The 26,935-nt window shown below is 38.2% G+C and overlaps 1 protein-coding gene across 4 annotated transcripts in view; it reads right to left on the bottom strand.

Annotated features, from left to right (window-relative positions):
- The window catches only part of RIC3 (RIC3 acetylcholine receptor chaperone), a 58,370-nt gene extending 32,110 nt beyond the window's left edge, over positions 1-26,260 (bottom strand). For all 4 annotated transcript variants that reach the window (XM_057749739.1, XM_057749741.1, XM_057749740.1 and 1 more), the window contains exons 1-2: positions 26,137-26,260; positions 573-799 (exon numbers count right to left, since the gene is read on the bottom strand). In XM_057749739.1, the coding sequence (XP_057605722.1) occupies positions 573-799; positions 26,137-26,260 (351 nt within the window). The remainder of the gene's footprint in view (positions 1-572; positions 800-26,136) is intronic.
- Positions 26,261-26,935: the final 675 nt, after the last annotated feature.

Here is a 26,935-nt window from a genome sequence, read left to right as displayed (position 1 = left end):
CCCCAGAGCCAGGACGCATCAGGCTTAGTTTCAGGATGTGACAATTCTGTTTCAGGAGAATTACTACACCTGATGTTAAAAATAGCACTTCATACTCCTGGGGGTAAAGGGAGGAAAAGGGTGTTGGTACAGGCATTATTTGGTCTTACAGTGGCTACTTGGAAATCATTATGCCAATCCTAATGATAAAGTTCTTCTTCGAACATCTTTATGCCTTTACAGTTTGCAAAGATGCCCAGTCAAGAAAAAATTGGGGCTGGGCAGGGGATAGGCTTTGAACTTCATTGCTCAGTGGGTTAGGAACTAGAAGATCCAGGTTCAAGTCCTAGTTCTGCATTTTTAGTTGTGAACTCTGGGGCAAACTGTTTAGGTTCTGAGTGAAGATTTTTCTCATCTGTAAAACTGAGATAACAGCTATCCTAAGTACCTCATAAAGAGGAGGCAAGATTTAAAGAGATGATAGATTTGAAAAAGGGTTATGAACTGTAAAGGATTTTAATGCTGACAATGAATTTTATTATGATGATATTAGATTTTCATGGATGTAATATGATCAGGATGACTCCACTTACCTTAAATAGAATGTACAGTATATACAAAAAAATCCCAAAACCATAGATTGGAATAATCTGCCCCATCAGGCCTCTTCCACTACCTCCTCCTCCAGTGCCTCCACCTGATCCTTTGGCCTTTGCAAAGGCCTCTGCAAGGTGAGACCTCTGGAAACGAGCCCCAGGGGTCTGGCCATCTGAGGGTGCCTGGTGATGATGCATCATAGGTGGAAATCGACCCAACTTCCCTGAGAAAATAAATTAATCAGTCTTTATTTCTTCTACTATTTTAAATATGGCTATTATGAAAACACCTCACACACTGAGATACAAATAACAGAAGCCAACTCAAACAAGTTTAAGAAAAAACAGGAACTTGATAATAGGATATAGAGGCATCACAAGAGTATCACACATATAATAAATACGACGCGGCAATCCCTAGCTGTTCACCAAACCCATTTTCTCTTCCTTTTGGGTCCACAGGTAGATGACATTTTTCAGCTTCTCATACAGTTAAACATGGCCATGTGCTGAGTTCCAGCCAAAGCAATGTGAATGACAGGTGCTAGTTCAAGGCCTGGCCTATACAACTTCCCATGTATTGAACTCCGTGTTCACTTCCTTTCTGCAGGCTGGATGCTGACACCTAGGGAGAGGTTGGAAGTTGTGTGTTGAAAATGGCAGAGCCTCCATCAATACAAGTTCCTGAATAACTGTGTGGCACACAGCCCTCCACTGCCACCGCCCCACCAGCTTAGAACCACCTGGACCCGTTTATGTGAGTGAGAAATAAAATTCTATTGTGTTAGGGCCATTATACACATTTGAGTCTATCTGTTAGAGCAGTTAGCCACCCCTAACTAATACACATAAGGAAATGCAATCTGGTCTCAGAAGAGAACACAACCAGAAACTGGAAAGCCATCAGGATCCAAGACAGCTACTTTCACATTCTACCTCAATCGTTCTCCCTCTCTCTATGGGGTCAGAAGGCTTTTTTCTCTGTTACTCTGTGCCTATCTTCCTTATTCTCATTTCTCTGACAGCATTTCTCTACCTTTTCTGTGAATATGAAGGAAGATGTTCACCCCCAAACCCCTCAATTTGTATGTCCTTCAAGGGGCCAGCAGAGACTGGTCATAATTCCAAATTCCTTGCAGGAAGATTTTGAGTACTCAGCTTGGGTAGGTATGCAGCACTTTCCAATCAGCTGTAGCTGAGCAGACAGGATTCATGTAGTACAAACAGGGTCACAGGGGCTCATCCCTGTGAGTGGAAGTGCAGGGCTTAGAGAAAGGAGCGTGCATCAATTTTCTCACATTTTTTCCCTCCATCAGGGCAGCCAAACATTAACAGCAACTGTCAAGCTTCCTCCAAGTCACAGGTGAGAAAGAAAGGAAAGACATCTCTTCAAAAGGCCATGTAAACAGGCTTGTGTGGATAAACCATTGACAGAAAACATTAAGGAGCAGAAAGACTTCCTGATTCAGGCTCTAAAAATACAAACTATACAGAAAAAACTGTTGGATTTGTCTTCAATAAAATTATGGATTTCTGCTCAATAAAGAATACCATGAACAGGGTTACGACAGATGACAGACAAGAAAAAGCTTTTGCAACATCTAAAATTGACAAGGGATTAAATCTCTAGAACAGACAAGGGATTCCTACAATTTGATATGAACATCAGAGGAAACCCAATAGAAAAATGGCCAACAGATATGAGTAGGGAACTCACAGAAAGAGAAGTTCAAATGGTTAACAAGTATATAAAGACATAAAGTAAAACCAATGAGAAAAATACTAATTAAAACAATGAGATTGCACTTATACCTATCAAAAGGGCAAAAATTAGAATGGTGGGTAACAGCAGGTATTGGCAAAGGTGGGGAGGCAAGAACTCTAATGCATTATGGCTAAGATTGTAAATGGATACAGCCACTCTGCTGAGTGATCTGGCCATACTTAATGACATTAAGGCTCTGTCCTATGATCCAGTGATCACACGCCGCTGGATAAATTCCAGAGAAATTCTCAAGGCTGTCTATATCCGAATTCAAACTATAGACTTTATTGACCTGTGTGAGAATGTCCACTGTGATGATGTTGTAGCAGGGAGTCTGAAGTAAACTTTTATTTCCATTAGTGTTGGAATGGAAAATCAAAATGGAGTAGATACAAATATGGGATTCCATGCAGCTTTTAGAAAACACACTTTAGATGTACCTATAGCAATATGAACAAATCTTAAAAAGCACAGCACTGAGTTAAAAGCAAATACCATATGTAAGCTAAAGACATACCATAATTATACTACATATCTTTCAAGCAAATATGTAGCTATAAGAACATAAAACAAACACACTGGAGTACATGTGCTTGGAGTGCACATGAACGGAGAAAGGAAAGGACATGTGGACTCAAGGTAAAGGGTTTAAAAAAAAGTAACGAAAAAAGAAAGCAACCTTGCACTGATGCTGTTAATCAGGTGCTTTGAACTGAGGACTATCTTCAAGCCAACTCTCTGCTCTTGAGGTAAGAGAGATGTGGGTGGGCAGGCAGGGAGTGACACAGCCAGCCACTGCGCCTGGGAGCTGCCCTCCGCCTTGTATTCTCTCTCAGCCAAGCTCCACCCCAATAATCCTTTTCTCCCTCCTTCTACTGACTTCGGATGATATGGAAAATTAAGGGAAGAAATGCTTCTTTTTAAGAGGAGGTCAGCAACAGAAGCATAACTTCAGCCACAACTTCAGTAGAAGAAAGAAAGCAGGTCATGACCCCTTATTCTTGGTCCTGGTGACTATTTGGCTAGTAAATTGTAAAGGATCTTAATATCTTAAATGGTACTAGCTTTAAGGCTATAATGCACTTTGAACAAATGCCTAGTCAGCATCTAAGAAGCTAAACTTTCTCTTGAGAGAATCTGATATATCGGGTGGTTAGCAGTCAATAAACTAGATTTAATATCTATAGTAATATGTTGTTGAACTTCATTTTACTGTACTGAGAAGATCATTTTCAAAACTTGGCATAAAACAAAATATAAAAAATTAAAACCAAGGAATGGCACACAAGGCATTATTTTGCATTTCTAAAACTGAAAAATGATGATGATGCTAAACATCACACATCTCCCCCCAAGACTTTTACAGCTCTGTCAGCCAAGAAGATTTACGGGACCACTATTATGCTTGAGACTCTGTGCTGCAGGTAGGAAAGGATGAGAGCCATAAGTGAAGCAGAAACGATGGTTCCCACATGAAGCAATGCTTTTAAAAAGTAGTATAGCCAAAACAAATAGCAACAAAGGAACAGGGTATCACGGATCTCATTACTAAACAAGCTAAATGTCTAAGTATTGAAAGGATGCACAAAAACAAAAACAAAAAAAGAGCAGAGGAGTCAGATGGGATCAATTATGGAAGGGAATGAGATTCAGAATAGAAGAGAAGCAAAGGCACACTAGAAGAAAAGAGGAATGTGTGCAATGAGAAAAAGATGAGAACAAAGAAATAAGAACAAAGAATAAATAAGACTAACTGCCAAATCCATTTAGGGAAGTAACAAGAGATAAGGAGAGGAAAGTAGAGGTGGGTTAAATGTTAACTTGTGTCATATAAATTTAATACTGTGGATCTAGGATCAGGGAAATTATTTAATGAGAAGGGTGTTTGAGGAGGATTATTCTAGCAGTTGAGTAAGGACCTAACACACAGAGAAACTAGGGTCTGGGAAATCACCAAGAAGACAGCTATAGCTATAGAAAGGAAAGATGGGTCCAAGGGCTTTTACCACATAATGACCAGCAGCATTTAATAATGAATGGGGGGTGGGGGGGGGTGTTGGAAAACATGAAGGTTAGTTTAAGATACCAAGAGAAGACAACGAGGAAAACTGGGAGGGTTTATGGTTAGGGGAAAACTGAAAATCTATTTTTCACGTGTTAAATTCTAGGTGTCGGTGGCACATTAAGAGGAGAGTTTCATTAGATTGTAGTTAGGCTTGAGAGAAACTCTGAGCTACCTAAATAGCAAAGCTCATTAAAATTAAGTTGAGTGAACTTAGCAAAAAAGTTCCATACCAAAAAAGCTGGGGGGATATGTGTACTTATGTGCAAAGTGAGGAAAGGAAAACAAAACTGAGCTGTTCAAAGAGGACCAGAAGCAAACCAGTATCATAAAAGTCAAAGGAGGACAGACTTGAAAGCAACTGAGAAATCTAGAACAAACTGATAAAAGACTAATGGCTATCCCTGTTTTTAGACACAATGTATTCATGGGAAAAGGATGGCCGTCATATGAAATCTTGACTGTCCACTTGTTTGGACAATAATAGAAACCAACATACTACAAAGCATCATAGAATCTTCAGAGTCAGAAGGAACCTTAAAAGTCATCCAGTCTCTCAACAAATGCTATGGGGACAAGACATCTACAAGCAAAAGAATGAAGGTGGACCCCTACCTCACACCATATTAAATTTCTAAAAATTAGCTCAAAATAGATTGGACACCTAAATATAAGAGCCAAAACCATAAAAAGTCTTAGAAAAAAACATAAACGTAAATGTTTGTGACCTTAGATTTGGCACTGTTTTCTTAGATATGATACCAAAAGCACGAAAGGAAAAATAAATGGACTTAAATTTTAGAGCTTTTGTGCTGCAAAGACACCATCAAGAAAGTGAAGACACCCACTGAATGAAAGAAAATATCATATATCTGATAAAGGTTGAGTATCTGAAATATATAAAGAACTCTTACCACTCAAAAAAAAAAAACAAACCCAATTAAAAAAGAGCAAAATGTCCTAATAGACATTTTTCCAAAGAAGATATATATAATGGCCACTAAGTCCATGTTCAACATCATTAGCCATCAAAGGAATGTGATTTAAACCCACAATGAGATACAACTTTACACCCACTGGGATGCTATACTCAAAAAGACTGCTAATAAAAAGTGTTGGCAAGGATGTGGAAAAAATGAACTATCATACACTGCTGGGTAGGAAAGTAAAATAGTAAAGCTGCTTTGAAAAATAGTCTGGCAGTTCCTCCAAAAGGTAAACAAAATTTCCATATGACCCAGTAATTCTACTTTTAGGTATATACCCAAGAAGGTTATGCTTATGCAAAAACTTACATACAAATGTTTAAAACAGCATTTTTAATAATAGCTAAATGTTCATCAACTGACAAACAAAATGTGCTATAGCCATACAATGGAATAGTATTCAGCCATAAAAGAGGAAGGAAGAACAAACACATGCTACAGTATGGATGAACTTTGAAATCATAATGCTAAGTGGAAAAAAAAAAGCCAGTCATGCAAGACTACATATTATATGATTCCATTAATATGAAATGTCCAGAATAGGCAAATCCATAGAGACAGAGAACAGATTCATGGTTGCTTGGTGGGAGGAGGTAGGGAGGGTGGTGAGGGGGCAAAGGAGAGTGACTGCTAATGGGTATGGGTTTTTTTTCTTGAGGGGTGATAATTAAAATGTTCTTAAATTGATTCTGATGATGGTTGTACAACTTTGTGACTATATTAAAAACCACTGACTGTGCACTTTAAACAGGTAAATTGCACGATATGTGAATTATATTTAAATAAAGTTGAAATTTTTAAAGAGTCATCTAGTCTAACCACCTGTGTTCAATACCCTCACCTTAAGTGGTGTTCCTGACTCTGCTGAATATCATCAAACAGAAAACTCAGTACTTTCCCCCCAGGAAGCCCATGCCACCTCTGTACAGCTCTGATTGTTAGAACTGTCTTCTTTACATTGAGTTAATGGTGAGTAATGGGAATAAGAAAGGAAGCATAATATAGGGTTTCAAAAAGCAACACTGAATGAATGGTAATGTGGCAAGAAGTACAGAAACATTAAAATTGATTTTAAAAGAGATTATTGATAAAGAGGTTATAGACTAGAATCAAAGAAGCACTGAAAAAGTAGAGGATATTATTTTCAAAGGTAGGAGGGGGAACTGAGAGCAATGGAAGAGACAGCCTAGATAGTAAAAATGTTTTATATCCTAGGAGAAATCTGTGCATTTTATATTCAGTGTAATGGTTCACATATTTACTACTGAACACTTAACAATATGCCAGGTACTATGCCAGAAACTGAGATTAAAATGATAAATAAAACAGAATTCCTGTGTTTAAAGAGTTTATAGACAAAACGTATAGTTACAGCAACATGGTAACTGTATGGTAACCATCAAATCCAATGGCTTTTACTCAGTTCTCACTCTTAAGACTCCTCTGCTACACAAGAAAGTGATTACCACAAGTCATTCAATAAATATTGGATTAATCTGAACAAATCCTTGTCAAACTTTCCTGCCTTGATATCTGTGGCACATCACTCTCCTGATCTCTTCTTTGCCCAGTGACTGGTCCTTCAACCTATTTCTTCTCATCTCTTTCACTGGTTCTTCTTTAATCCTCTTTCCCCAAGGTTTCATTCAACCTCTGTTCTTTCCTTGTTCTTTTTCCTTTGGTAAACTCATTCATTCTCAAGGCATACACTATAATTTCCAAAATGTATAGTTCTAGTTCTGACCTTTCCTCCAAGCCCTTGTCTCATATCTCTAAATCCCATTAGTGTGTATGTCCGTGTGTCTATCAACTCAAACCTAAAAATGAAACTCATTTTCACCTTCCAAAACCTGCTCTCCTCCTGTGTTTCTTTTCTTTGTAGAGTCATTCTCGCAAACCTTAGGCTTCAGACCTATAACTTCTGCCACCTGTGACCAAGGGTACACTTGAGATGGCAGGCTAGGGTCAGAATGCTGAATTTGGAAGAGATTTTTCTCTTCATAAAGTTAACTGTTCTCAATAGGGAGTAACCTCACCTCTTGGATCTTGGTACCACCATGTTTCTTAGAACTGAACAGCTCAGAATGCCTAAAAAGTCAATGGCTAGCAAACACTTCGAGATCTCTGGTTGAAATGATTTTTTAAGAAAAACAATTTAAAGAAAATACTCCAAGTGTACAAAAAACTACAGATAATACACGAGCACTTGTATACCTACCTACCACACAGACGTAACTGGAGTTCCTTGTGTCTCTTCCTCCTATCCTTGCTGAGATACTCACAACTCCGAATTTGGTTATTATTAGAATGTGTGCTTTTAGACTTTACTATGTAGGTATACATCCATGAACAATATACAATATTGTCTGAGTATTTTAAAACATTTTATTATGAATGGATGGTGGTGATGGTTGTATAACAATGTGAATGTATTTAATGCCTCTGAACTTATACCTAATGGCTGAAATGATGTTAGGTTATGTACACTTTAACCACAATTTAAAAAACTTTATATTACAGTATCATACTGTACTGACGTTTCTGCAACTTCTCTTTTTGCCTTTTCTCGGTGAGGATCAATATTTTGACCTAGAAATGTATCCATGTTGATACATGTAGCTCCAGTTCATTCACTCAAACTGCTATATAGCATCTCCTTGTATATCACAATTTTTCACTATTACAAATGTTCTGCTTCATAGCTACATTACAAAAAGGATTTGTGGGTTTTTTTTTAATTGAAGTATAATTGGTTTACAATGTCATGTTAGTTTCAGGTATACAGCACAGTGATTCAGTTTTATATGTATACACACACACACACACACACACACACACATATACACACACTTTTTCAGATTCTTTTCCCTTATAGGTTATTACAAAATATTGAATATAATTCCCTGTACTATACAGTAGGTCCTTGTTGATTATCTATTTTATATATAGTAGTGTGCATATGTTAATCCCATATACATATGGTAATATATACACAATGAAATATTACTCATCCATAAAAAAAGAATGAAATAATGCCATTTGTAATAACATGGATAGACCTAGAGATTATCATACTAAGTGAAGTAAGCTAGACAAAGACAAATATCATATATCGCTTATATACGGAATCAAAGAAAAAAGATACAAATAAACTTATTTACAAAACAGAAACTCACAGACATAGAAAAAGTTATGGTTACCAAAGGGGAAAGGGGGGAGGGGAGTGATAAATTAGGAGGTTGGGATTTGTGATTTTTTTTTTTACTTCTTTAAAACAAACAGCTAAAGAGATCAGAACATTAAAGATGTTAGAACATTAAAATTGCAGACCTTCCAAAATAGAAAACAGCTGTGTTCTCTCTCTTTATATGTACTTAAGCATTCTATAAAATGGACTTGACTAAATCCCAATTGTTTATTGAAAGCTTTCCCCATATTTAGGTTTATTTAATTATTAAAATTTCACTTAGCAAATCATTTAAGCTTGACTAAAAACTTAATGGATTTTATAGAGTGAAGCTCTACTTTCCCTTGTTAATAACCATCCCTATTGCTAAAAACAAAAACAGAAACTCTAGCACTGTTAACAAAAGAGCTCTCTGAAAGCAACATTAAACCATCTGCAGCATTTCATTCTTAGGGCAAATAAATCAATAAAGATCTGGATGTGTTTATATTTCTGATTACGGCAATACAAGAAAGGTCTTAATGGCCAGTCCTTTAAGATATGAAAGCTTCTCCCTAAATACTGAGGAAGTTCTCGAGGCCATATTTAATTCAGCATTACTTAAAGTGGCAGCTCCAACAACAGCTGACTGTTTCTTCTTCACAAGACTCCTCCCAGGGCCCATCTTGTCACAATCCCCTCCTACCTAATTCTGCTTTGCTGACCACTGCTTTAATGTTTTCTGCTTGTTTAAAGATATTTTTCTTCATCTTTTACCAGCCTCCCCACCCCCAAATTCATCCTACATATAACTAAAAGAGATATTTGTGTGTCTAAGTTGCTTAGCACAGGGCCTGGTCTATACACTCAATACATGTTAACTATCACTATTTGTTACCAGAGCAATCTTCCTAAAGCATAATTCTAACTGGTCTTGCCATTTCTTTGATCAAAAGCTTTTAATGGTTCCTATTAATGACAAGAGACTGTGTCACAAAGGAGGCAGGAGAGGGAAGCAAAATGAGTACCACCTTTTCAGTCAGAGTTATTAAGGTCCTTGCTGTACATCCAACTATTTAAGCAGAGGCTAAATTAACCTTTCTAGAGCTCATTTTCATCATCTGTAAAATGGCTATCATGAGACCTACTTCTCAGGGTTGTTACAAGGGTTACAGATTAAATAACAACATAAACAAAGCACCCAACACACACAGTAAGTATTTAACAAACTCTGATTTTTCCCTCCCTACAAACCAAACTACTAAACAAATGAATTTCATAATCTAGCCCAAAAGTACTTCTTCACACTTCTTTCCCATTACATACTCCTGATTCAGCCAAACTAGACTTCTCACCATGCTTTGAGACTGCCTTGTGATTTCTTACCTCTCAGCCTTTGCTTATCACAATACTTTTGCTTTCCCCTCCAACTCCACATATCTAAATCCAGCCTATCCTTCAAGCTCAGGCCAAATACTGCCCTTGTCCCTGAAGCATTTTCTCTTATCATCCCCATTGCTTAGAACAGGGGTCCCCAACCCCCGGGCCACATAGGGGACCTGGTCACACAGCAGGAGGTGAGCAGCAGGTGAGACAGCGAAGCTTCATTTGCCGCTTCGCCATCGCTTGCATTACCACCTCAATCATACGCATGCCCCCACCCTAGTCCGTGGAAAAACTGTCTTCCACGTAACCAGTCCCTGGTGCCAAAAAGAGTGGGGACCACTGGCTTAGAATACACTGTCCAAACCTCTTTAATTGCATTTATCACACCTGGCCTTATTCAAGAGTTACATTTATGTGTCTTACAGCCTCTACTTGAATGGGTTAGAACAAAAATGGGTAACATCCTCCACTAAGTACCATTTCTACCCAATTTCAGTTAGTGCTGATTGAAACCTAAAATCATATCTGAGAACAAGAAAAGCAGCCTCTGATATCCAGAAGCTGGCCTGGTGTTGCTATAACCTGGCCTGGCACTCACAGTTAGGTCTTGGTGTTCTCCTGTTAAACATAAGCAATTTCAGACAGCAACATCAGACAAGGCCATTCTGTGACCATGATGGATCAAGACAAAAAAATAAGAACATTCTGTAATCTGTCTGAACACACAAAACACGAATACTGTCCAAACCAAAACAATATCAAATAGCCCCTATTCCTGGATAACGAGTGACTGTGGCTTCTTTGCCAATCATAGCTATAGCTTTCCTTTAGATTGCCCTCTCTTTACATAAACTCTAAGATACCCAGTCATAGAATTTGCCCCACTTTATGACAGCACCCAATCCACAGCAAAGCCCCACATCCTTAAACCTTCCTCAAAATCTTGTAACATAAGCCTGAATCCTGTAGTAAGACTTTTCTAACACTCTCTTACGGAGATGTGGCATGCTTCCTCATGGAGTGAATTCTCCTTTGCTGCAATGAGTGATAAACCCAATTTATCCAACTATAGGTGCCTTCATGGTGCTCTGTGACTGGAGGACAAACTATGAACTTCTCGGATAAAAGTCTAGTATTCTCTTTATGTCTACAGGACATGCTCTGGGTCTCGCATGCTGTACACTTTGTTGAGCTGATCTGAATGACTTACACTAGGCCTGTTGGCTCTTACTGGAATCTCAAGACCCAGCCCAGTCACTCTCAGGGCTAAAAATAGTTTTTTACTTCATTGTGAGTTTTCAATTTCACAGTTCTGAGAATAGAAAATGGCAGTCAGGGTGACTGATCAAGGTTCCCCACACCCACCCACCTCTGAGTGATTAGACACTTCTCTAAACTTGAAAAGTGTCTAATTTACATGCACTCACAGGCTCTCCAATTGTCTCCTGTCTTTGTACACTTTCAGTAAATGTCTGATGTTTCATTAGGAGAAAAGTAAACGTAAGGGACCAATCCATTTGTCTCAGGCACTTACATACCAACACATAAAGAGCTAATTTAAGACAACAAAGAATTATGTATATATGCATGTGTTATATATGTATGTATAAATATGTATACACACATATATATGTGTGTGTATGTATTTTCACATCTCAGAGAGCTTAAGAGTCAGTGAGCAGGACTCACTTGAGGAGAACATGGTGACAAAAAGAGTCTGAACTATTCCAGAGAAACAGGTTTACTGGGGAGGGGCTGGTAAGGAACCCTGTTTACAGGCATTCAAAGTGAGATGCTCAATGGAAAACAACGCAGGCAGAGTCAGCAGGAGAGATGCCAGATGTAACATTACTGTGGGAGCCCCATAGGCCCCAGACAATGGAGGTGGAGGGTAGGACTCTCTCGAAGCCAACTCTGTCATAGACGCAGCACACTGTCATCTTGGAGGACTTCAACTAGTCTGGCACCTGTTCAAAGTCTTGGTCAGCTAACCGCAAACAAGGGACAAGTTCCTGACATTTTCATGTTCCACAGGTATGTAAGGTGAGTGTGGGAATGGCTACTCTGGCCAAAGACGACACTGGCTGGTGAAATGAAAGGAGAACCATATGAGAAAGAAACCATGCCATCTCAGAATTTGTGGCAACAACGTAGGGGTTGGATGGCATGGGCTCTAGGAAGGCAGAATTAAGAAGTCCTGAAAACAGAGCCACGTGGTTCTGTGGCACGAGACTCTAAGAAGAAGGCTCTTAAAATGCATTTTTGCTTGGGCACTTCAAAAATTCTTAAGCAGGTGCGGAAGGCAGAGGAAAACTGTAGATGTATTAGTAGCTCTTCTAAAAGAACAGACTAAAGATGAACAGAAGAACACATAAGCAATCAGCATGAAAGAGAGAGCAGTGAGACTTGAAAGAACCATGAGGCAAAGGTCTAAAATAAATTAAGGTTTACGAAAAGGCTAACAAAAGCTAAGAGGGTATTTTTAGAGTGAAAAAGCAATTTACTGGATGATAAAATGTAATGATGAGATAGCACAACTTCTCAACCTCTATTCTGCTTCACATTCTCTATCAAAGAGTATGAATTTGGGGTTAAATGGGAGAGAATTAACAATCCTAGAGGGGAAAAAAGTCCCAGATGGGTGAGAAGTTCAAGTCTGTTCACTAAATAATTTCTACCATGAAAACTGGTAAAACTTGCAAATAAGGTCACTGAACTAAACAAAATTTTAAGCAATTGTATTTGTAAAAAGAGAAATCTTGAACAAATAGAGCTAGATAAGTATTGCTCCAGTTTGCAAAAAGCAGAAAGCAGATAGCGGACTTTTCAACTATAGAGAAGTGAACACACTGTAGCTCTTGGGTTCAATTCTAAAACGGATCCTTTTTTTTTTTTTTTTAATGGCGTGGACACAGGAGGGAAGAAACTCATTTTCTGGTTATAAAAGAAATGTATACCTATGGAAAATTGAGAAAGTACAGAAAAGTGTAAATAACAACAACCCATAATTCCATGACCCAGAAATAACCACTGTAAAATGTTGACCAACTGCCAACCCAGGGGTGCAAAAAAAAAATTGACTTACTTCTTTCAAGTGAATATGTATAGTGAATATATCTTTATTTTCCATTTATAGCATACAATTTCCCATATTATTTAGAACTCTTCATGAGGGAAAGAAAGAGAAAAGGGGATCGAAAATGTATTAAAAGAAATTATGGCTGAAAACTTCTTAAACCTAAAGGAGGAAATATATATCCAAGTATAGGAAGCACAGAGAGTCCCAAACAAAGTAAACCCAAACAGACCTACACCAAGACATATTATAAAAAAAAATGGCATAAGTTAAAGAGAGGATTCTAAAGACAGCAAGAGAAAAACAAAGAGTTCATTACAAGGGAACCCCCATAAGGCCATCAGCTGATTTCTCTACAGAAACATTGCAGGACAGAAGGGAGTGGGAAAATATATTCAAAGTCCTGAAAGGGAAAAATATGCAACCTAGGATACTCTACCAAGCAAAATTATCATTTAGAATAGGAGAGAGAAAAAACTTCTCAGATAAGCAAAAACTAAAAGAACACAGCAATACTAAACCTATCCTAAAGGAAATATTGAAAGATCTTCTCTAAACAGAAAAGAAGTAAGAATATATAGGAAAGGTTAAATCACAATTGGAAAGCAAATCATCTAAATAAGCCAGTACATAGGGAATCCCCTGACAGTCCAGTGGTTAGGACTCTGCGCTTCCACTGCATGGGGCATGGCCTCAATCCCTGATCAGGGAACTAAGATCCCGCAAGCCGCATGGCATGGCCAAAAAAAATTGTTTTTAAGTTAAATCTTCCAATTAAAAAATTAAATAAATAAGCCAGTACACACATTAAAAAAACAATTTCTGTGAAAGTGATGATAACCACAGTGAACAGCAAAACAATGAACATGTAAAAGATGTAAAAGAGGACACCAAAATTCTAAAATGTCAGGGAGCGTAAGAAAATGTAGATTTTTCTTCATTTCCTAGAATGTGTTTGAGCCTATACGACTACCAGTCTAAGGCAAGTAGATACAGGATGGGGTTAACATACTTGAAAAATAGGGTAACCACGAATCAAAAACATACAATAGATTCACAAAAATGAAAAAGAACACAAGTATAATACAAAAGAAAATAATCAAATCACAAAAGGAAAAAAAAAGAAAGAAAAAGAAATGAACAAAGAAGAAACATAAAATGAACTGGAAAACTTTAAAATGGCAATACATACATATCTATCAATAATTACTTTAAATGTCAATGGACTAAATGTTCCAATCAAAAGACACAGAGTGGCAGACTGGATAAAAAAAAAATCAAGAGTCTATAACATGCTGCCTATAAGAGACCCATTTTAGGGCAAAGGACACAAAGACTGAAAGTAAGGGGATGGAAAAAGATATTTCATGCAAATGGAAATGACAAGAAAGCAGGAATCACAATACTCATATCAGACAAAAGACTTTAAAACAAAGGCCACAGAGAAAGATAAAGGACACTATATAATGATAAAAGGATTGATCCAAGAAGAAAATTTTACCTTTGTCAACATATAAGCACCTAATATAGGAGCATCCAAATACATAAAATGAACAGACATAAAGGGAGAAAAATGACAGGAATACAATAATAGTAGAAGGCTTTATAACACCTCATTCACATCAATGGACAGATCTAGAAAGAAAATCAATAAGAGAACAGAGATCCTAGATGATACAATACAGCAGTTAGACTTAATTTATATTTTCAGGACATTACATCCAAAAGACCAGAATACACGTTCTTTTCAAGTGTACATGGAACATTCTCTAAGATTGACCACATACTGGGGCACAAAACAAGCCTCAACAAATTTAAGAGTATAGAAATTATTTCAAGCATCTTTTCTGACCACACCACATGAAACTAGAAATCAACCACAGAAAAAGAAATGAGAAAAAAAACCCAATTACATGGAGACTAAACAACATGCTACTAAAAAAACCGATGGGTCAATGATGAAATCAAAGAGGAAATTTAAAAATACCTCAAGACAAATGACAGTGAAAATACAACCATACAAAATCTTTGGGATGCAGCAAAAGCAGTTCCTAGAGGGAAGTTCACAGTGATACAGGCCTTCTCAAAAAATAAGAAAAATAAACAACCTACTGCTTAAGAGAATTAGAAAAAGAACAAACAAAACCTAACATCAGCAGAAGGAAGGAAATAATAAAGATCAGAGAGGAAATAAATAAAACAGATTAAAAGACAATAGAAAAAAAAAATCAATGAAGCCAAGAGCTGGTTCTTTGAAAGAGTAAACAAGACTGACAACCTCTGACCAGGCTCACCAAGAACACAATAAACAAAATAAGAAATGAAAAAGGAGACTTAACAACAAATGCCACAGAAATATAAAAAACCATAAGGGAATACTATGAACAATTATATGCCAACAAATTTGACAACAGAGAAGTTTCTAGAAACACACAGCCCACCAAAACTGAATCAAGAAGAAACAGCTAATTTGAACAGACCAATCACTAGAAGTGAAATAGAATCTGTAATTTAAAAACTTTCTACAAACAACAAAAGTCCAGGACCAGATGGCTTCACAGGCAAATCCTACCAAACATACAAATAAGAACTTACACCAATCCTCCTCAAATTTTTCCAAAAATTGAGGAGGAAGGAACACTCTGAAAGATATTCTATTCTATGAAGAAATCATCACCTTGATATGAAAACCAGACAAAGACACCACCAAAAAAGAAAACTACAAGCCAATGTCTTTGATGAATAAAGATGCAAAAAATTCAACAAAATATTAGCAAACTGAATCCAACAACACATAAAAAAGATCATACATCATGACTAAGTGGGATTCATCCCAAGTTCACAAGGATGGTTCAACATACACAAAATCTGTGTGATATATACCATATAAACAAGAAAAGAGAAAACCCACATGATCATCTAAATAGATGCAGAAAAAGCATTTCACAAAATTTAACATCCATTCATGATAAAAACTCTTACCAAAGTGGGTAAAGAGGGAACATATCTCAATGTAATAAAAGCTATTTATGACAAAACCACAGCCAATTTAATACTCAACAGTAAAAAGCTGAAAGCCTTTCCGCTAAAATCCAGAACAAGACAAGGATGCCTACTCTCACCTCTTTTATTCAACATAGTATTGGAAGTCCTAGCCACAGCAATCAGACAAGAAAATGAAATAAAAGGTATCCACATGAAGGGAAGAGGTAAAATTGTCATTATATGCAGATGACATGATACTATATAGCAAAAACCCTAAAGACTCCACACAAAAACTACTACAACTGATAAACAAATTCAGCAAGGTAGCAGGATACAAGAATAACATATAAAAATCAGTTGCATCTCTTTACACTAACAATGAAATATCAGAAAGGGAGTGTAAAAAAAACAGTACCTTTCAAAATCACACACTCCCAAAATAAAATACTTAGGAATAAACCCGACCAAGGAGGTGAAAGACTTATATACCAAGAACTATAAAACATTAATTAAGAAAACTGAAGATAAAAAAAAAAGAAAATTGAAGATAACATGCTCTTGGATTACAATAATTAATATTGTTAAAATGGCCATACTACCCAAAGTAACCTATAGTTTTAATGTGATCCCTATCAAATTACCCATGACATTTTTCACAGAACTAGAACAAATAATCCTAAAATTTATATGGAACCATAAAAGACCCAGAATTGTCAAAGCAATCCTGAAGAAAAAGAACAAAGCAGGAGGCATAACCCTTCCAGACTTCAGACAATACTACTAACCTAAAGTAATCAGAACAGCATAGTACTGGCACAAAAACAGACATATGGATCAATGGAACAGAACAGAGAGCTCAGAAATAAACCCACACACCTATGGTCAATTAATTTTCAACAAAGGAGGCAAAAATAGATTCAATAAAATGGAAAGACAGTGTCTTCAGCTAGTGGTGTTGGGAAAATTGGATAGCCACATGTATATCAATGAGGTTAGAACATACCCTCTTACCATACACAAAAATAAACTCAATGGCTTAAATATAAGACATGACACCATAAAACTCCTAGAAGAGATCATAGGCAAAACATTCTCTGACATAAATAGTACCAATGTTTCCTTAGGTCAGTCTCCCAAGACAACAGAAATAAAAACAAAAATAAACAAATGGGACCTAATCAAACTTATAAGCTTTTGCACAGCAAAAGAAACCATAAATAAAATAAAAAGAGAACTTACAGAATGGGAGAAAATACTTGCAAATGACGCGACCAACAATGGCTTAATCTCCAAAACATACAAACACCTCATACAACTTAACAAAAAAACCAAACTACCCAATTGAAAAATGGGCAAAGACCTAAATAGACATTTCTCCAAAGACATACAAATGGCCATTAGGCACATGAAAAGATGCTTAACATTGCTAATTATTAGAGAAACGCAAATCAAAAATACCATGAAGTACCACCTCACACTGGTCAGAATGGCCATCATTAAAAAGTCTACAAATAACAAATGCTAGAGAGGATGTGGAGAAAAGGGAACCCTCCTACACTGTTGGTGGGAATGTAAGTTGATATAGCTACTATGGAAAACAGTATGGAGGTTCCTCAGAAAACTAAAAATAGAATTACCATACGATCCAGAAATCCCACTCCTGGGCACATATCCAGACAAAACTCTAACCCGAAAATATACATGCACCCCTATGTTGATAGCAGTACTATTCACAATAGCCAAGATATGGAAACAACCTAAATGTCCATCGACAGATGACTGGATAAAGAAAGGGTGGTACATATATACAATGGAATATTAGCCATTAAAAAGAAGGAATTAATGCCATTTGCAGCAACATGGATGGACCTAGAGATTATCATACTAGGTGAAGTCAGAAAAAGAAAGAAAATATCATATAATATCACCTATATGTGGAATCTAAAATATGACACAGACTTCCCTGGTGATGCAGTGGTTAGGAATCTGCCTGCCAATGCAGGGGACATGGGTTTGATCCCTGGCCCGGGAAGATCCCACATGCCGAGAAGCAACTAAGCCCGTGTGCCACAACTACTGAACCCTGCGCGCCTAGAGCCCCTGCTCCGCAACGAGAAGCCACTGCAATGAGAAGCCTGCTCACTGCAACAAGGAGTAGCCCCACTCGCGAAAACTAGAGAAAGCCCGCACGCAGCAACGAAGACCCAACGCAGCCAATAAATAAATAAATAAATGTATAAAAAAATTTTTAAAAAATATGACACAAATGAACCTATCTACAAAACAGAAACAGACTCACAGACATAGACAACAGACTTGTGGTTGCCAAGGGGGGAGGGTTGGGGGGAGGGATGGAGTGAGAGGTTGGGGTTAGCAGATGTAAGCTATTATACATGGAATGGATAAACAAGGTCCTACTGTATAGCACAGAGCACTATATTCAGTATTGTATGATAAACCATAATGGAAAAGAATATTTTAAAAAAGAATGTATATACATGTATAACTGAATCACTTTGCGGGAGAGCAGAAATTAACGTAACATTGTAAATCAACTATACTTCAATTAAAAAAAAAATCCCTCAAAAAAAAATAGGTATGGTGCACAGTATCAGATTTCAGGTTCAGATATAATTAATTCTGTATTTGTATTATCACCCTGTTTACAAATCCATATCACTGTTTTAGTGATCCTGGACAAAATGGTATTTTTTCCCCTTTGATTTCAAAGAAAAAGAAACCTGGCCATAGAAAAACAAAAAACAAACAAACAAAAACCTCTTCATGAATATAATTTACTGGTTTCACAAAAGTCTATATCATACGGATATACAATAATATATGTAACCATAAAATAATAATGTAATAGCTTATAAATGCTAATAGAAGAAACCATGATCCCTAGGAGCCAGTATTCATTAATTCACACAATTCACTAACTCTTTAACTCATGAATACTGATTTTCTACTATGTGCAGACCTGGTCTAAGGCTGGAGATACAGCAGTGAACAAAACAAACAAAAATCTTTACCCTCATGGAGGCTCCTTTCTAAATAGGAAAAGAGATGATACATAAGATACTGATAAATACTAAAGAGAAAAAAATGAAGCAGGCAAAGGGGATAGGATGTGTTGGCGGGAAGTAAAGATTTTAGCTGGAGTATCCAGAGAAAGCTCAGATGTCTTTTAAGTGAAGACCTAAAGCTGAAGGAAAGGCACACAGCTATCCAAGGAAAAGCATTTCAGGCAGAGGAAACAACAAATGCAAAGGCCCTGAGGTGGGAGCACACCTTTCATGCTCAAGCAACAGCAAGCAGCAAATTGAAAAGGAGGGAAAAGTAGAAGGAAATGGGGAAGAGGATTAAGTAGGGCCTTGTAGGTCATGTACAGACTTTTTTTCATCTGAGTGAGTCAGAAAGCCACTGGAGGGTTTTGTGGAGGGAGAAACTAACGCTTTAACAGAATCATTATGGATGCTATGTTGAGAATAGACTTAAGGGGGAAGGGAGGAAGCAGGTAGATGGACAGAACAAGATGGAGTAAAGCAATCAAATGAACAACTGGTTGAATGACTACACAAAAGACTTCAATGAATAGACTGGGGTGACCCTAAGAGCAGTTTCAAATGACTGACATATTTTTTTTAAATAATTTGAATGATCTATCAAGAAGACATGCTAATCACAATCAAGAGTGAAATTGTGACAGAAGTCCTGATGAGACTGTGAATCTCTGGATCAAACCACACAGGAGGCCAATTCTAACACAGGGTCTTTTCATTCTCACTAGTCAATATATTCTCTTTTTGACTTGACAGTTCAGCTGAATATTCTGTCACTAATCATGAGAATCCTAATTGATGAGCCCAAAGACACTGGCTTAATGATGCTCATGATGTCTCAACTGAATTACTGCAACAACATTCTCCCTGAAGGAAGCCTCACGATAGAGCCTCTACACTGCTGCCAAGGTGCCCTTTCAGAAACTTACAATGGCCTCCTCTCTCTTTAGTATAATTTCCAAACTCCTTAAGTATGGCAGAAAAAAAAAAAAATCTTTACAATTTGGCCCCTGGTCTCATCTCTTATAACTCTAAAGCTATTTTAAGGCTTTGGGTGTTGTTTTTGCTCTGTGTTCCTTCTGCCTGAAATGTCCTTCTTAATCTAGCTAATAAAACACTTTAGGGACTTCCTAGGTGGCATAGTGGTTAAGAATCTGCCTGCCAATGCAGGGGACACAGGGTCGATCCCTGCTCCAGGAAGACCCCACATGCCACAGAGCAACTAAGCCCGTGTGCCACAACTATTGAGCCTGCATGCTAGAGCCCGTGAGCCACAACTATTGAGCCCGCATGCTAGAGCCTGTGAGCCACAACTATTGAGCCCATATGCCACAGCTACTGAAGCCCATGTGCCTAGAGCCTGTGCTCCGTAACAAGAGAGGCCACCACAATAAGGAGCCCATGCACCACAACGAAGAGTAGCCCCCGCTCACCGCAACCAGAGAAAGCCCATGTGTCACAATGAAGACCCAACACAGCCAATAAATAAATAAATTTATAAAAAACAAAAAACACTTTAGAGTTCTCTCTTCAATTTAGCCAAAAAATGCAAGATTGGTTTAACATCCAAAAATCAATTATGTAACGTATCATGTCCACAGAATAAAGGACAAAAACCCCATGATCACTTCAATAGACAGAGAAAAAGCACTTGACAAAATTCTACACCCCTTCATAATAAAAATACTCAGCAAACTAGGAATAGAAGGGAACTCCCTCAAGCTGATAAAGGGCATCTTTTAAATAATCCATAGCTAGCACCACCTTTAATGGTATGAAAGCTTTAAGATTAGGAACAATCAAGGTTGTTCACTCTTCACTACTTCTATACAACATTGTACTAGAGGTTCTAGCCCACGCAGTTAGGCAAGAAAAAGAAATAAAAGGAATGTAGATTGGAAAGAAAGAAGTAAAACAATCTCCATTTGCAGACAACATGATCATGTATTAGAGTTAATAAACAATTCAGCAGGTTTGCAGAATACAATATTAATATACAAAAACTGTGTTTCTAAAAAATAGTAATGAATAATCTGAAAATAAAATTAAAATAATTAAATTTACATCAAAAATAAAATACTTAGAAATATATTTAACAAAATAAGACTTGTACACTGAAAACTACAAACTTATTTGAAATCAATTAAAGACCTAAATAAAAAGAAATGCTGTGTTCATAGATTAAAAGACTTAACATTGTTAAAATGGCAATACACTCCAAATTGACCTTCAGATTCCACACAATCAAAATTCCAGCTGGCTTTTGCAGAAATTGACAAGCTGATCCTAAAATGTGTATGGAAGTGCTGGGCCATAGGACTCAGAAATCAATCTTGAAAAAAGAACACAGTTTGAAGACTGAATGCTTCATAATCTCAAAACTTAACTACAAAGCTATAGCAATCAAGACAGTGTGGTACTGGCATGAGGACAGTAATATCTGATATTTATATCAATGGAACAGAATTGAGAGTCCAGAAATAAACTCTCACATTTATGGTCAATTGAATTTCAACAAGGGTGTCAAAACAATTCAATGTAACCAGAATAGTCTTTTCAACAAATAATGCTGGGATAACTGTATATCCACATAAAGTTGAACTTCTACCTCACACCATATACAAGAATTAACTCAAAATGGATCAAAGACTTAAATATAAGAGTAAATACTGTAAAACTTGAAAACAATCTTCATGACCTTGGATTTGGCAGTTATTTTTTTTAGATCTGACACCAAAAGCAGAAGAGTAGAAAATAAATGTTAGACTTCATCGAAATTAAAAACTTTTCTTAAAAGGACACCATCAAGAAAGTGAAGACAACTTACTGAATGGAGGAAAATATTTGCAAATCACACATCTGAGAATGAACTTGTACCTAAAATACATAAAGAACTCTTACAACTCAACAATAAAAAGACAAGAAACCCAGTTTAAAAACAGGCAAAAGTCTGAATAGATATTTCTCCAAAGAAGATATACACATAGCTTATAAACACATGAAAGGATGTCAATGTTGTTAGTTATCATGGAAATACAAAAAAAACCCACAATAAGATACCACTTCACACCCATTAGGGTGGCTATAATCAAAAAGGCAGGCAATAACAAATGCCAGCGAGGATATGGAGAAATTGGAACCCTCATACATTAATGGTGGGAATGTAAAATAATGCAGCCACTTTGGAAAACAATCTAGCAGTTCCTCAAAACTGCTCATAGAGTAATCATATGAGCCAGAAATTCCTCTGTTAGTTTCAACCACACTAAAGTGCTCACACTTCCCAAATGCATATACTCAAGAGACATGAACGCATATACCCAAGAAAAATGAACGCATATATCCACACAAAAATTAGTACACAGATGTTAACAGCAGCATTATTCATAATAATCAAAACCCAAAATGCCCACCAACTAGTGAATGAATAAAATGCAAGTGGAATATTCCATACAATGGAATATTATTCAGCCATAAAAAGAAATGAAGTACTGACACATGCTACAAAATGGATGAACCCTGAAAACACACTATGTGAAAGAAACCAGTCACAAAAGATCACATATTGTATGATTCCATTTATATGAAATGTCCCAAACAGGCAAATCTATAAAGATAGACAGTAGATGAGTGGTTCCCTAGGGCTGAAGGGATTGGGGAGGTGTTGAAGGGTGATAACTAAAAGAGTATGAGTTTTGGGGGGCAGGGATGATGAAATGTTCTAAAACTGATTGTGGTTATGGTTGCACAATTCTGTGACCATGCTAAAAACCATTCAATCACACGCTTCAAGTCGATGAATTGTATGGTATGTAAATTATATCTCAAGAAATCAATTACCAAGAAAAAAAAAGGCTCTCCTCCTCCATGACACCTTTCTTGAGCCACCAATAAAACTAACCATGCTAACATGTGTTCTCCCTTTCCCTGCAAGGACTTGAGTACCTGCAAATGGCACTTTTTTGCACTTATTTAATGTCTGTTTCCCTCTCCTAAACCGTGGGTTCCTCAAGGCAGGGATCTGGCTCATTTATGGAATTAACAGTATTTATACATTATGTGTAAACTATGTTAAAGGATACATCATAAATATTTGCTGAAAGACTACCTTAATGGCTGTCATGTGGAAAAGGGACTGCTTGTTTCACATATGCCAATGGGCAGAAATGGAAGCTATAATGACATGAATTTTAAGAATTTTCAAATAATCAGGGTTGTCCCTTTCTTCAAAGCAGGGGTTTCTGGGTTCTGTGGATTCTGAGTTGATACTCAATATTCATATAATCCAATAATGGTTAGGATTCACCATTTTAAAAATGTCAGCATACCAGGGCAGGGATTTTAGTTAGCAAATTCAGTAATAACATACATCATTCAAGGTAGGTTTTTACCTAGATTATACTACTTTGGTAATTAATGCAAAAAGAGAACTCACAATATTAGTATCTTCATAACCTTATTCATTTAAAAGTATTTATTGACTGTCCATTATATGCCAACTGCTAAAGAAACAGTGGTAAACAAGACAAAGTGCCTGCCCTCAAGGAGCTTACATTCTAGAAGGTGGAGACAAAGAAATGAGTAAATAAGAAAATGTTATGTGATATAGTAATGCCTTCAATAGAGAAAATAAAACAACATGATGGAATAGGGAATGATGGCAGTGTAAAGAGTTATTTTAGCTAGAGTCATGAGGGGAAGTCTCTCTGAGGGGATTACATCTGAGCTGAAACTTGAGCAATAAGAAGGAAGCCAAGGAAAGAACCCTTCAGGAATGAGGAGAAAAGAAAGTGCAAAGATTCTAAGATGAGAACATTGATTATTAGCAGTTGAGTTCTTAAAAAACCATGTTTAATCGCCTCTCTATACAACATTCAGAAGAGTGTCTCCTACTCGCATTGAATAGAACATATTCAAGATAATTCAGCATTATGAAAATTCAGTGTGGTAAGAGACTATTCTAGACGAACTGTTACTGCTTATGGTCATCTCGAATTTACTCTTCTTCAATGGAGACAATATCATTAAACAAAATGAGTAAAACCTTTGAGGTTTTGTAATAAGACAGAAAGGAAAAAAAAGAAAGAAAACCAAACATAAGAGGGTCTTTTTGTTTTTGTTTTCGGAAGTCTCCCAGGTAGTTTTACAAGACCTAAATAGACATTTCTCCAAAGAAGACATACAGATGGCCAACAAACACATGAAAAGATGCTCAACATCACTAATCATCAGAGAAATGCAAGTCAAAGCCACAATGAGGTATCACTTCACACCAGTCAGAATGGCCATCATCACAAAATCTGGAAACAACAAATGTTGGAGAGGATGTGGAGAAAAGGGAACTCTCCTGCACTGTTGGTGGGAATGTAAGTTGGTACAGCCACTATGGAAAACAGTTTGGAGGTTCCTTAAAAAACTACAAATAGAACTACCACATGATCCAGTAATCCCACTACTGGACATATACCCAGAGAAAACCATAATCCCAAAAGAAACATGTACCATAATGTTTATTGCAGCACTATTTACAATAGCCAGGACATGGAAGCAACCTAAATGCCCATCAACAAATGAATGGATAAAGAAGATGTGGCATATATATACAATGGAATATTACTCAGCTATAAAAAGGAATGAGATGGAGCTATATGTAATGAGGTTGACAGATCTACAGTCTGTCATACAGAGTGAATAAGTCAGAAAGAGAAAGACAAATATTGTATGCTAACTCATATATACAGAATCTAAAAATGGTACTGATGAACTCAGTGACAAGACGAACAAGGACGCAGATGAAGAGAATGGACTGGAGGACACAAGGTTGGGGGTGCGGGGGGTGAAGGGGAAGCTGAGACGAAGTGAGAGAGTAGCATAGACATATACATACTACCAACTGTAAAATAGCCAGTGGGAAGTTGTATAACAAAGGGAGTTCAACTCGAGGATGGATGATGCCTTAGAGGACTGGGACGGGGAGGGTGGGGGGGAGTCAAGGGAGGGAGGGAATACGGGGATATGTGTATAAATACAGATGACTGAACTTGGTGTACCTCAAAAAAATAAATAAAAATTAATAATAATAACCAAAAAAAATTATCAAGCAAACTCTACAAACAGAATTCTGGGTTCAATCTGCCCTCCACCCCTAGAGCTTGGTGCTTTGCATCTGTGGTATTTATAATCTATGATGTACAAGAGGGTGGAGTTAAAGCCAGTGTGCACAAATTAGACGGAAATGAGTTTCAGTTCAAAAGGAGCTGTCCAACAATCAACAGGTTGAATATTAGTGTGGAGACTGTAAAACCACAGTTTTTTGTCTCGAGGATGTTACACGACAATTTCCAGGAGAAAGTTACCAGAACTTCATGACCTACAGAGACCTGTTCTAGTTCCTTCTCTAGGTCCTTCTAGTTCCTTCTTTGGCATCCCTGTCGAGTTACCCTCACCCATTATGTAAAAGCCCCAGAACGCAAACCACAGGGTGGATTTTTAACCACCACATACACCATGCCAATAACAAAGGATTAACAAATACTTGTTCAGGTGAGGAGAACGCAGAGCTCTGTTCATGTCAGTAACTGAAATTCGGATTATTAAAATCCTCAAGTTATATTTACAAAGGCACAAAAAGAGCCTGAAGCAGTGCGCACCCAACACAAAATTGAAAGTACACAACGAACTAAGATTAACAATAACAATTCCAATTACTTCATTCAGAAGCACGACAGGAAGCACGGAAACCCTAAAGAGGGGAATCCAAGTGGGAGCCCTCCTGACTCAAGGCACCTGAGCAGATGGTGTTTGGTTGAGTTAGGCCAGTGAGGGGAAGGAGCTGCGAGCAACCCGTGTGTCTAGGCTTGTCTACGTGCGCTCCTGGTCCTGCCTGCGGTGGAAGGTCAGGAGGGACCCGGTCGGGCAACTGCCCGCCGGTGCCAAGAGAACCCTGGGTCTGGGCACCTCCTGAACGCCGCCCGATCCTCCTTCTCCGGCGGGGTCAGAGACTCCCGGGGCCGCCCGCCCTCCAGCAGCGCTCTCCGTGCTCCGCTGGCCCGCGGGAGCTGGCCCGCGCTTACCTTCGGGCGCCGGCGGTGGCTCCTGCCGCTTTCCGCGCGACAGGAAGGCCTTGGGCAGCAGCAGAGACACAGCCAGGACGAGCCCCGAGGCCAGCGCCACCCTCCGCACCGTGGAGTACGCCATGGCCGCCCGCCCTGGCCGCAGGTGCGGGCTCCAGCCGGAAGCGGAACCGCAGCGCCCGCGGCCTCCGCCGACCCCAGCGAGGGCTGCGCGGACGGCGACGCGCGAGGGACAAGTGAGCCGGGCGCCCGCGCCTGCGACTCGGCGACGTGGGGCCGACCCGCTCCTCCTGCGCGGTCACCAAGTGCGATCAGTGGTACCCGCGCCCTCTCGTTTGTACCAGCTGGAAACTCCTCCCCCTGCCCCACGCCCACTTGGGCGTTCTACCGCGTAAACAACGGATGGTCGTGCCCTTCTCTCCATCCCGCTCACCACGCTGCTCACTCCCCGCCCCAGAACACACCATCAGTTTCCTCGTTTAGGCCCCACTCAGGCCCCGCACATCCATTCTCCATCTGCAGCCCTAGGTGATGATGCGCAGGTGTAATGCGTTTTAATCTCTCCACAGCTTCAAATCTTTCAAAAACTCCTCTCTATCCTCATAGAAACCTCAAACTGCTTTCTATGACCTCAAGGCCCTGCGTGATCTGGTCTTACCAACGCTCCACCCAAACTAGATCACTTGCTATTTCCCCAGCATATTTCTTGGCTTCAGGGAATCTTTGCTTGTCCTCTTCCCTCTGCCTGGAAAATTACTAACGCATCTCCACCTGTTAAAAACTTCTCTGAAGAACAGCT

Source organism: Hippopotamus amphibius, chromosome 9 (assembly GCF_030028045.1).
Source record: "Hippopotamus amphibius kiboko isolate mHipAmp2 chromosome 9, mHipAmp2.hap2, whole genome shotgun sequence".
Taxonomy (NCBI): Eukaryota; Metazoa; Chordata; class Mammalia; order Artiodactyla; family Hippopotamidae; genus Hippopotamus; species Hippopotamus amphibius.
The sequence above is the reverse complement of the archived record's forward strand: the minus strand, read 5'-3'. Positions and strand labels throughout refer to the sequence as shown.